Genomic DNA, 13,392 nt, shown 5'->3' with positions numbered 1-13,392 from the left:
GTACATAATTATGTTATTGTTAACTGAGTTTACTTCAATGATGATCATCGGTAATTGTCCAGTTCTCCTTGTCTTGAAATAATTGATGTGAGTTTCTGTTTTGTGGGTGTGTTTATTATAAACTATTATCTCTGTAGCTATGTTCAATTATTAGGCCCCAAACTTACTCCTCTTAAATGTGGAGTAAGACATCAGGTGCCCCTCCATGCATTATACCATTGACACTCCATAAGATTTCAAGGATCTATAAGATTCCTCAAATAAAAGAATCAAAGTCCCTGACAGGTGAGAGGCAGCTAGGTGGTTTGAAGTCATTGACTTCAACCATTTGGCAACATACACTCTTAATCTATGTGTTGATTCAGAAGTTTATAATACTTATACAGTCATGTTCACCAAACAAGCTTTAAGTGCAGATGAAAGGACAAATCAAAGTATGTTCAGTTGGAATTCCTGATTTACATTCTTTTGACTGTAAGATTAATTTTCATAATGATAAGAGTACACAAAATAGACAACAATTTGCATGTCATTAACTTCTCCCATTACTTTTTCATTACATTTACACTTAGCAAATGTCAACTACTTGCAATAAAATACCATATACATGTAGATTATTCAAAGAATAAACAGGCCCTATAAGCTTGCTATGATAAGCACTTATCATGCTAAAACCACAACAGCCACACCAACTACCACTTCTGTGTTGTTCAGACCAGGCTCTTTACTGTTGGCTAGCTTACCTTTCAATAAATTTTCATCTAGATTTCACCAATATTGATAATGGACACTGGCCTGTTTCAAAATGCAAGCTGGACAAGTTCATTTAAAAAATTTTGCAGGTTGTAGATTAAATACACCATGTAGTATTACAGCAGCAAGCCTCAATTAAGATTCATGACTGTAATTTTTATGAAATTTAATTATATATATTTTCTAAAAATGTTGCCAGCCTAGGACACTTCTTTGGAAACTGATGTAGCCCATGCATCAAAATATGTAAAAGCTATAATCCTTGGAACTTCATTTGTATCCTGGTACAATTTTTGATAATAAAAATGGTAATTTCTGATGTATTTAGCATAAATCAGTCATCATTCATGGGTGAGCAAACTTTTACATGGGCTATCATGGATATTTAAATGCATTTTACAAACTATTTACATAACATTAATAAGTTCGATTCACTGAAATTCTGGGGTCCTCAGCTTTATATAGCTGAAATTGGATAATAAACTTCCTAAGTAACTTTTCACAATTCGATATCAGGGACTTAACATTGACATTAATAATTATATTTTTTTCATCAATTGGTGTTTGACAGTTTGTTGACCATAATAATTCTTCAAAAGATCTTATCACAACATTTTTCCCACACAAATACGTTTCCATAAATAAAACAGAGCATCCATTTGATTATTCTCGATCTGTATTGTACATACAAATTCATATTTTATAACAAAGAATTCAAGTATCTTAAATAGTTATACATTTTTTTATTTTTTCTATGATGTATATTTATGTACAAAGAATAATAAAATGCGAAAGTGTAACTGGAATGACATAACATTTACTTTAAAATAATATGCGAACTCTTAAACCACTTTGGAATACAAACACTTTTAAAAACAAATCATTAAACATTTAATAATTTAATGATATTGCAACTGAATGTCATAATATCTTAACAGAAAATCAAAGTCAGGTAAATGCTTTTCATGAAAAGTACCTTGAATTAAAAAAATTGAGGAAATGAAAAATAATGATACTTGTTTTAGTGAAATTGAACCGTCAAATTTCACAATGGCCCCGATTAACTGTTTAATATTGGTAACAACTGGATTGTTTTAAACATTTGGAATTGCAATATGTCTTGTTTTTGTCAGTTTCAACGAAAATCTCTTTCGAGATGACTAAAAATAAGACAAAATCATTTTGATATCTGACTTTCCATTTTTCATTTTTACCACAATTAAATCAACATTCTTTCTAACTATGTCTTATGTTAATTTCAACATAAAACAAAATTATATGTCTACTCATTCAATATCACATACATCTAGCTTTCCCTTTCAAACAATCAGCACATGGCTAAGAATTCTGTAGACAAAACATAATCAAAATCAGATCATGTGGCTATCACAAGCTCAGGGTACATTTTGTCCCGTTTATAGCACAACAGTTGTATAAAAACAACTACCGTATTCCCTCTAACAAACATACGTTAAAAACTTTTCTAAATATTTCTAATTGAACACTTAAACACATTTTTCTTCACAATGCAATGTTTAATTAATAACGGTTTTAAAAAATAATTAACAAATAATTTCATGTATATCACTTTGTAATTTTTCATTAAAATGTCTACCTGGATGTTAAAATGTTTTTGTTCTTTAAGGCAATTTTAAGGATTTTCCTCTTAAAACAAGTCCTTGAGTAGAAATTTTCCAAGGTATGTACAATGATAAAAATGGTTAAAGTGTGTGGTGATGTTATTGTTTCATTTGTCCTATCCCTTGTGGGTTTCCTTTGTTTTGCACAGGTAAATAAAGCTTGAACTCTGCAGGTAATTCGTCTTCTGAATATAATCTATCTGAGAAGTAAACACGGCGGATTCGGCAGTTTGCATGGATCTGAAATAATACAAGATTGAACTTTATTTTCATAATTCATTACAGAACGTACTAAATAAAGTAGCTACCTTCTGTTACGGTACTGATGATGAATTATTTATCTTATTTTAAAGACACAAATCTGAATGTATCATTAAATTGCCCTAGTTTGACAACTGCTGATAGATCATAAATTTAAGAAATAATGTTTTATAATACAGTAAAGGAGACTCTTCAAAATACAATGTATAAAAGTTGTCAAACAACTATATGAAGTCGGACTACATCCGTATGACATAACACTTGTTTTAAATCCATTGGGTTTATTTCCCTGATAAAGGTAGAAATCACAGGCTGTACCTGTACACGGAGTGTTTCAATGTAGTTTGTTCCATATGCTCTTCTCGTAAAGTCTGACAAATTGAACTGAATCTGATTCCAACCATCATCCAATCTCATAGGCATAGTACAAATAAATGGCTTTACTCTCGTCGTGCTCTGGTAGTTACTAGCTCGGAATCTCCTTCGTACATTCTTATCGTCGAGTACCTAAAAAAGTAGCCAGCATACAGTTATATATTTGTGCAATTATAAAATGACCACATATACCAAAGATTTCATTTAAACTCCATGCAAGGTTATCACACTAAAATGCTTGTAACTAAAACTTAAATAAATGTTGGCAGAAAATAATTACATGTAATTGAAATTATGGAAGACAAAATGTAGAAAAGTTCAAATAGTATTAGATATACAATAGTTATATACTTTGCTTGAACATTATAATTCAAATACTTTACTCATCATTGATCAACACTCCTTATGAATATTAATTACAGAACTGAGATACCAAATATAATTTATAAGATGTAGTTCATTTCATATATAATACATACCTGAACTTCAAATGTGAAGTATTTCTTTAAATTCTTTATTATCATCACTAAAAATGGCAATTTGATACCAAGGGTTTTCTTTGGGTCTGCTGGACATGTGATATATGTTGTACTGAAATAAGGAATGAAAACAAATTAACTTCATAGACTTAGTGCTACTCATTGAGAGCATGCATTTATTTACATGTACAATAACAATTCAAACTTTCAAATTTCCAGAAAAGTATATCTTATTTACAATATAGTAATACAAATTAAATGTATTAAACTACATAGATACATGCTAATGAACAATTTTATTTAAATAAATCTGCTATTCAACAAATAATGAAATAAAATGAATATATATGCATACCTAACATTTGTTCCAACAATTTCTAATACTAGTGACTGAATATCATTGTCTGTGATACGTTTTATGTGTCCATTCCGTACCTGTAAACAATAAAGTAATGAAAGTAAGCAAAAATAATTCACTTTTACCAGATCTGTATAAGCAGAACTCAAGACATCAACAACAAGTTTCCTTGGTTACCGTATTTTAAAATTAAAGTCATGTTGAATAACATGAGTTCACACTGAATGCAATTAAATCTCAATCAAATTACCATAGCAACCAATCATTTTATTTAATAAAATGGTCTGGATAGAAGATTGAATGAAATATGCATGTATGACATGCCTCTATGACTTCTCTCATCTATCTATACAATGGTTATTGGCTTTATTTTTATTTGAAGAAGATTTATATCAATCAAAATGCATTATTTACAAAGTTTTGCACATTACAAACTACGGAAAGACACTTTGAGACAGAGATACACTGGAAAGTAAAAAGCATAGTTCAAACCAAACAAACCGAATACACAAAGGAGTCAACTTCCGCTTTACATACACACTAATGAATTACCGATTTAAAACAATATTCTCTAATATTTTTAACATATCGGTAGAAAATATACAAAACAAATCTTTCATGAACAAAATGGCTAAATGAATTGACTGAAATACATATAATTATTTCAGAAGTTCAAAAGATGCAACATCAATAGGTATCTTTCCGGTTGCCAGCCATGTCACTATGGCGATTATAGATAACTGCATTAAAATTATAAAGTGGTTTAACTCACCTTTTTGTCCCATATTTGCAATGGTTTGCTTCCAATACTGTAAAGTATTGATAAGAACCCACTCTGGAAAGTATTTTTGAACATTTTTAATTAACAGAGTCCTATAACACACATAAAAAAATTATATTTGTAAGACCTCCTTCCACACGTCCTACTCTGAATGATTTAAGTTGTCAAGTGAATGCAATGTCTCACTTCAGGTTGTCAAGGGGAAGTTAATCGGCTCGCGCGTGGATACAAGTTGCCACGAGAGATTTCAGAACTACAATTGAATAAGATTAAATATTTTTATGAAATAACCTGAAAAGATTAAAGAATTATTTTAAGATATCATATGAATTATTTTTTAAACCTTTAAAAGTCTTGTTTTCCGTATATAATAAAAAAACTAAGAACTACTTTCTCGGAAGTATTTCCGGTGTGGGTGAATTAACCACGCTAAAACAGAGTTGTCGTTCTTTTCTTTATTTTTAATACGTAAACATTGTTTACTTTCGGTTTTCTATCAGATCAACTATATTAACGCATTAATAAACACGATTTAGAGAATTATGTGCATTATTCAAATGAAAGCTAGATCATACAATGATTTCACCTTTGAAAACAGAATTTTAACCTGAGCCAATTTATGGAGATTTTTTTGACAATTGTAATTATTTAAATACAAATGATGGAAATGTTTGAATTTCTCAAAAACTTATAAATACTACTACTAACTCAGCCTGGACTCATTATACGTACATTATTATATGTCATTTATTGAAATTTTACATGTCTTTCTCAATTAGAGACTCAGTTAAAATGGTAATAGTCTAGCTCGGAATATTAATGAAACCATTTAATTTTTTATACAAGGTCTCTAGCTAATCAAGATCGAAATCTCTAGATAGCGACTTCCATGTAATCTTCTCATCGCATATGAAATGTGTAAGATTCCTTATTATACGTGGAAAGAATACATAGAGCCTTTTTTTTTTTATCTATATCCTACATCCACAAAATTGCTGTACGTTCATATGTAAATCGTGTCTTTCAAAAATGATAATTAAAAAAAAAAAATGCATTGTATAATGTTGTTCAAAACGTATTGTGTAGCCTATGCTTAATGAGGGTCCAGTCGACCGTTAATTAAGACGCAAAATGCAGCTTCCGCTGTCGATTACGTACCAGCTGTCGATTACGTACCATAATTAATTTTGACACACGTGTGCACACGTGCAAATTTAAGTGGTTAAAATTTACCCCCGAATTGAATTTGAGCCGAAAGTAAGTCGTTGTACAGCGGTCAATGAGACTCTGGCTTTCTGTTGCACGTATCTAGATGTTTGTCGTGTGGGTATATGTATAAATGTAATTTAAATTAAAGCTACATGTATATATTAAAGCAAACCATCCCGCGTAGACCTACCCGTTGCCACTCATGCGAATAGAAGAGCGGTAGACATGCCTAAGTCTATAAGCTAACTAGTACTTACTTTACGCACTTACGCTCGTTCGGTTGATTGATAATGTAGAAATAAAAAGATTTAAAAACGCAATAAGAACCTTTTCAATAACCAAAACCAAAAAATATCTCATTGCACTCAGTGAAATATGTCTTGTGCATGGATAGCTTAGAAATGTAACGAAACTCTTAACTTAGTACGTCCAGCGTGTAGGTTTGTAGAATATATCATGTATATAAAGGATATATTCAACTTTTTTCTCTAAATACATGATTTATTTTCATCGAGTGGTATGAAAATAAATATATCATGAGTGGCGGTAGCCACGAGTGAAATTTGATAATTTTCATACCACAAGATGAAAATATATCCTGTATTTCTGGAAAAAAAACTTGAATTTTCTGTTTATGGTATACATTTTTTTATTTTGACATTACAAATTGAAAGATTTTTTCCGTTAAATTCTTTTAACGTTATTAATAAAGCATGGAAACAAACAGCGATGGTGTGTCGAATCTAGTTGTATAATTGTAGTGGTATAGTTATGCGAAACCAGGTAGCAAGCCAACCAGCCTAGGAAACAATATATATATGGGAACCTACATGGGCCTCAAATAGATGCCTATAAGAACCTGTTTTGGGCAAACCATATGGGTCCACATGCATGAGGGGTGCAACTGATGCCTATCTGACAGCCCATATGCAAAAATATTTCAAATAATTTATGTTTTCTTGCGTTTTGAACATTAATTAACCAGTATAAAATATTTTAATGCAAAGTATTTGAGGGAAGTAAATAAGTTGTGAAAAGGCCAGCAATAAATAAATAATTAATAAAAAATAAAATAAAATAAATAAATAAATAAATTAATTAATTAATTAATTAATTAATTAATTAATTAATTAATTAATTAATTAATGTAAATAAGTTTAGCTAAATGCTTTATTCAATTGTATTTTATTTCATTATAATACTAAAATAAAAGTTAATTTTTGTATTCTTCTTTTTAATGTACTTAAAACATAATTATGGACTATTATATAACCACACAAAAAGAAACTGGTATTTGTGGTGATATAAGATCGAATCACAAGATTGTATCACAGAGCTATATTTAAAATTAGTATCTTAATCTATTATTTTATACTGTGATAGGACGAGTATACACTAATTAAGTCAATGACGTATTGTACCAGTAATCCGACACCATATGTGTCTTATTTATATATCTATAGACAGTGCTGGCACACTTGTAATGGTTTATCCTAATGCCTTGGACATTAAATATATCCCGATTAAACGACATATAAACTTTTAATAGGCAAATGACCAAAATAAAACATCAAATTTTAGCATAAAAACAGTATATATTACTTTATTTAAAGGCATCAGATCTAGCTAGACATGCACGATACCAAATCTAACCAAAATAAATAAGATTTTTACAAAAGGCGGCTAATAAAGTTAGCCAGAACTTTATGTCCACACAGAACTAGCTCAATGTCATCTCAAAGAAAAATACAAAATTTTAAAATATATATACTCGTACATTTAAATTTGTTCAAAACGCTCTTGTTTCCTATAATTCCATGATATTAATGCATAAGTATGGTGGCTGCCTTGTGCCATTCGTGTTTTCGCCCCGCGACCCGCCAAGCGAAAAGTCGAAAATTAACAAGTTAAAATGGCGGGGGCGCGGAGCGAAAACACGCTAATTAGCGAGGGCGCGGGGCGAAGTTTGATAAATAAAACTTCGTCCCGTGAGGGCGCGGAGCGAGATTTAAGAAATAAAACGGCAGGGTCGCGGGACGAAAAAACACTAATAAGCGGAGGGCGCGCGGCGAAGTTTGGGGTCGCGGGACGAAAACACGCTAATTAGCGAGGGTGCGGGGCGAAGTTTAATAAATAAAACTTCGTACCGCGAGGGCGCGGAGCGAGATTTAAGAATAAAACGGCGGGGTCGCGGGACGAAAACACGCTAATTAGCGGGCGCGCGGGGCGAAGTTTAATAAATAGAGGATATTCAAGTTTTTTCTATAAATACATGATTTATTTTCATCAAGTGGTATGAAAATAAATATTTCATGAGTGGCGGTAGCCACGAGTGAAATATGGTAATTTTCATGCCACAAGATGAAAATAAATCATTTATTTATAGAAAAAACTTGAATTTTCTGTTTATTAAATACATTTTTCTCTTTTTTTGCGATAAAATTTGAAACACTTTCCCTTAAATTTTGTGTACTGGCAGAATTTAAAAGAAAGTAGTCCGGCGAGACACCAGTGAAAATACGGAAAATATGTTTCACTGCAGTGGAAAATAAATTTTTACAGTGAAAATACGGAAAACGAAAATATGCATTTTATTTCATCAATATTTCTCAATATTTCATTTATAAGTATATAATAAATAAAACTTCGTACCGCGAGGGCGCGGAGCGAGATTTAAGAATAAAACGGCGGGGTCGCGGGACGAAAACACGCTAATTAGCGGGCGCGCGGGGCGAAGTTTAATAAATAAAACTTCGCCGCGCGCCCCAAATATAGCGGGTTTCGTCCCGCGACCCCGCCAAGCGAAAAGTCGAAATTAACAAGTTAAAATGGTAGGGGCGCGGAGCGTAAACACGCTAATTAGCGGGGGCGTTAATTAGCGTGTTTTCGCTCCGCGCCCCCGCCATTTTAACTCTTAAATCTCGTCCCGCACCATCGCGGGGCGAAGTTTTATTTACTAGTATTTAACTTCGCCCCGCGGCCTCGCTAATTAGCGTGTTTTCGTCCCGCGACCCCGCCGTTTTAACTTGTTAATTTTCGACTTTTCGCTTGGGGGGGGGGGGTCGCGGGGCGAAAACACGAATGGCACAAATCAGCCACCATATATAAGTCTCTTTTCATGGAATTATAGACAGTTGCACGTCCATTATTTGTATACGGAGATAAAAACCCCATATTGTCTTTTCCATTTGAAAAAAAAAAAACGGAAATAAAAATGTTTTGCAACAAAGCAAGACATTTAAAATAGGCCACGAAGTGTAAATCTGATGTATGTGAATGTTTTATAATTATGTACTTTTATTGTCATGACGACTCGCAAAATAAATCATTATTATGTCATAATAATTATGGTCTTAGTCAAAGAGTCTGAATTAAGTAAGTTGGTGAATTTCCTTGGAACTTGAAAATTAAACGATCTTTAATATTTTTTATCTATCAAATTTTGATCGGTTTAATACATGCTTTGGATACGTTGAACTTAATTTCAATTGGCGAAGTATCGTACATTTTGACGTTACGATAGTCTTTAAATGAGATGATATACAATACTTTTTAATAGTGGCACCAGAAGACAAATACTGTCGAATGCTCTTGATCTTAAAATAGTTAAGCAAAGCAGTTCCACTTTTTCGTTTGATATGCTCTTTAAATTAGTTAAAGAGTAGTCTAAGAATTCAGCAAGATATCTTATACAATCAGAGTTTCTGTGATAGTACGCACGTAATGGAATTTTCCTGCCATAACGCTTCCCTTTAATTTCAACAACAGCGCAGATCTAAACAGACATTCATTTTATTCGGCTCTTCTAAAGGTATGCAGTGCCCTTTGCAGATATCATCACAATCAGCTGTTGGATATTACGTAGTGCCATTTAGTAGAAAAGGGCTTTTTTCAGATATAAGCTTTAGCAAAATAGGCCCAACATTTTGGAATAAAAATGTATCCTGGTCCAAGAAGAAGACTTTTAAAATCAATGGCGAATTCTAAATATGTACATTTCATTATAAAAACTTTGAGTTCAATATATGGCATTCGTACTATCAGTATCAAAGTGCGACTTTTTTGTTCTTTGGCAACACATACAAACCATGTCCTTCGTTTTTATTGAAATTTTTCTTCTACCCGAAAGACAATGCCTATCATCATTTATAAATAATCAAAGATTTTATATACGTGTGTGCGCACGACTTTTAAAAGGTAGGTGAGACGGGCTTACAAGTGTTTAAAGACATGGGTTAACGTTCGACTTCTGTTGAGACGATTTGTGTTAAGGGAGGTAACATACCATTGGCTTTATAATCAAGGGAGAGTACCATCAAGCTAGACTGGCGGCATTCTTGGGCATGACTTCACTTTTATATTATAATCTAGAAGTATTAAACCTTCAATTTGCAGTCATAGTTACTCTAGCCCTTGCTGTGCTCCATGGATGAAAAGTGCCATAGAAATAGATTGGATGTTTCTTACAACACATGTACATGTAGTACTACTCTAGGAAATAACACTCATTAATAAAGTTCGAAATAAAACAAATAATCTATATTTTCTCATTTTTTATTTATTTTTTATGCTGGACATGAACTATGATTATTCATGAATTAATGTAAATGCATTCACACATTATATAAAACAATAAAATAAATTACAAAACTAACAACAGATGGCAAGGTTCTATAGCAGTTGTTGTTGTTATTTTGTTAACTTATTATTATTCACTAAAATAACACTGACCGCATTTTCCTGATTAAAGTAAACATTATTATTTTGTTTTGTGTTATCATCTCAATAGAATAGCCAAACCTTATCATGTTAATACTATTAACTTCAAACATTATTTTCTACAACATAAACCCAAATTCAACAAACTATTATACAAATATAGACAACATAATTATAACATGTCTTAACGATTTTCTTACAGAATTCCGAACATTGCCAATTTCAAAATCGGATATTTTTCAGTTACAAGTTAATTAAATGCTCATTTCTGATTCTGCAAAAATATCACATATATAGGACTTAAATAAGTGATAACAGTGTTACAGTTGAGAACACATTAATTTAACAATGCACTAGTGTATCAACTTAATTTACATTCTGAAAAAAAAAATCTTTTAATGCTTTTAAAGAAATACATGTGAGATAATGGCTTTTGGGTACAGACATGCAAAATTATCAAAGAGTGGTCTTTATAACTACAATTCATTGCTCCATATAAAAAGGTACCAGTACCAGGACACATCAGCTTGTCATACATATTTGTAATATCATATGTTTTATGCTGGTCTAACTCGAGTAACATAGAGGATATTTGTTTGTTTTGCATGTAAGATTGAAATATAATTTCACTGAGTGAACACCAGATGCAATATTTTCATGAGTGGCGTAGCCACGAGTGAAAATATAATAGCTGGTGTTCACGAATGAAATATATTTCAATCTTATATGTAAAACAAATAAATTTTCTTTTTATTTCATGTTTTTTAAGTGATTTGAAGTATTTTTTATTGATTTTGCCGCGTAACGTCGTGCATTCTCCTTTGTGACGTCATCACATCATGACGTCACATGATCGATTTTGAAATATAGTTCTGTTAAAGTTCTCTAACTTTGTTACATTTATTAACATGATTTATAGTGACATCGACTTTCTCTTCCTAAAGAAGCAAAATTTACGTATGACGGCATTTTTTTCTGCCTGTTATTCCATTTAGTTATGATATTCTTTTCATTCGCATTCAGATATAGTCCGGCTACAGTGAAAATTATATTTTATAAATTTCACTAGTGGTTTATCAGAATATAATCATCTGATATATTACAACAAGAAACATGGCAATGCCATGAAACCAGGTTTTCAATTATCACCATTGTAGATAAATATGTTGTATTTGAAATACAAATACAAGCAACAAACAATGTAACTATGTGCAATGTAAAAACATGAATAATGTAGGAGGAATTGCCACTGAAGAAGTGTTCACTATAATATTATGTATAAGGAAAAAACAAAGGGCCATAATTAGGTCAAAAACTATCCAATCACAAAACCCCGACAATATGTGCCAGGGTGCTTGATGACAAGCTTCTGTGAAAGTTTGAACAAAATTCCGTTTGAGAAATGTAGGACGAGTTCAGCACAGAAGAATTTGTTCACTATAATTATATTGATAATTCTGTATAATGAAAAACAAGTTACAAAAGTAGACATGAAATAATATATCATATCTTTTTTAAATTACCTCCAAAGATGATATGACCTTTGACTGCCAAATCAAGTTAAAATCATGTAAACAGGATTTTCAATGTTAATGTCACTGTGACCTTGACCTTGGAGCCAGCCATGCGGAACATGCGTTCTGCACGTCATCTTGATGTGGTAAACATTTGTCTGAAGTTTCATCAAAATTCTTCAAAGGGTTGAAGAGTTACAGAGCGGACAGGATTTTCAATGTTAATGTCACTGTGACCTTGACCTTGGAGCCAGCCATGCGGAACATGCGTTCTGCACGTCATCTTGATGTGGTAAACATTTGTCTGAAGTTTCATCAAAATTCTTCAAAGGGTTGAAGAGTTACAGAGCGGACACAATTTCGTTTGACGCCCGCCCGCCCATCAGCCAGCCATACCCCAATCTAATAACCAGGATTTTCAAAATTGAAAACCTGGTTAATAAAACACTGGAAAGCATGAAATAAATAGTTTTTGCTATCCTGTCTAAGTTTAGTACATTGTATAACACTTTCAATGACTTTTGGGGGAAAGTAATAGCAAAGTGTATGAATAAATTTTACTTTCATTACTGTTATACAGAACTTTATTTTTTTTCTTAGTATTTTTGAATTGTATGAAATACACTTTTAAATACAATATACATAGTAAATGACATGTGAAGTAATGCTATATGTGCTCCCAAATAAAAATATTCAGTTAACATGTAACAGTATACAAACAATATATATATGTGAATAATAATTGCACACTTTTTCTGAATAATATAACTTAGTCTATACATTAACATAGCTGCTTTCTTTGCTCAGAAATTTACACAATTTTTGATCTTTCTAAAAAATGTTGGTTTCCAAATTTCAAAAAGGCCCGGGGGAAAAAAAATTCTAAAAAAACCCGTTTTTTTTTGGTCTTTTGCCTTATTAAAAGTGCGGAAAAATTTTTAAAACTTTTAACCAGAAAAATTTTTTTTAAAAAAAAATTTTCCTGAAAAAAAAGTGGAAATTTTTGGCGAAAAGTTTTAAAAAACAAAAATATTAAAAATTTCCAAAAATTTTTCCCAACTTTTCCTTTTTTCCTTTTAAATTTTTTTTAAACGAAATTTTTGGGCAGCAATAATTGTTGGGAATTTTTTAAAAAAAACAGAGGAAATTTTTTAATGATTTTTCCTTTCCAATTTTTTTTCGCAAAAAATTTCCCAAATTTTCCCACGGCCAAATTTTTAACCATTTAACAGATGCCGGGTTGAAAAAATTTTCAAAAAAACTTTTTTTTTAAGGAAAAAGGGGTTTTAACAAGAAAAATTCC

The 13,392-nt window shown here is 31.6% G+C and overlaps 1 protein-coding gene across 1 annotated transcript; it reads right to left on the bottom strand.

The window, feature by feature from the left end:
- Window positions 1-1,476: 1,476 nt before the first annotated feature.
- LOC132729166 (cilia- and flagella-associated protein 20) lies at window positions 1,477-4,842 on the bottom strand. The gene is made up of 5 exons (XM_060714913.1): window positions 4,639-4,842; window positions 3,864-3,943; window positions 3,509-3,620; window positions 2,973-3,161; window positions 1,477-2,633 (listed from the first exon to the last, which is right to left on the bottom strand). The coding sequence occupies exons 1-5, from the start codon at window positions 4,720-4,722 to the stop codon at window positions 2,493-2,495; spliced, it is 606 nt and encodes a 201-aa protein (XP_060570896.1). The 5' UTR covers window positions 4,723-4,842; the 3' UTR covers window positions 1,477-2,492.
- Window positions 4,843-13,392: the final 8,550 nt, after the last annotated feature.

This window comes from Ruditapes philippinarum, unplaced genomic scaffold (assembly GCF_026571515.1).
Source record: "Ruditapes philippinarum isolate M1 unplaced genomic scaffold, ASM2657151v2 ctg8068_1_1_1_1, whole genome shotgun sequence".
Lineage (NCBI taxonomy): Eukaryota > Metazoa > Mollusca > Bivalvia > Venerida > Veneridae > Ruditapes > Ruditapes philippinarum.
The sequence above is the reverse complement of the archived record's forward strand: the minus strand, read 5'-3'. Positions and strand labels throughout refer to the sequence as shown.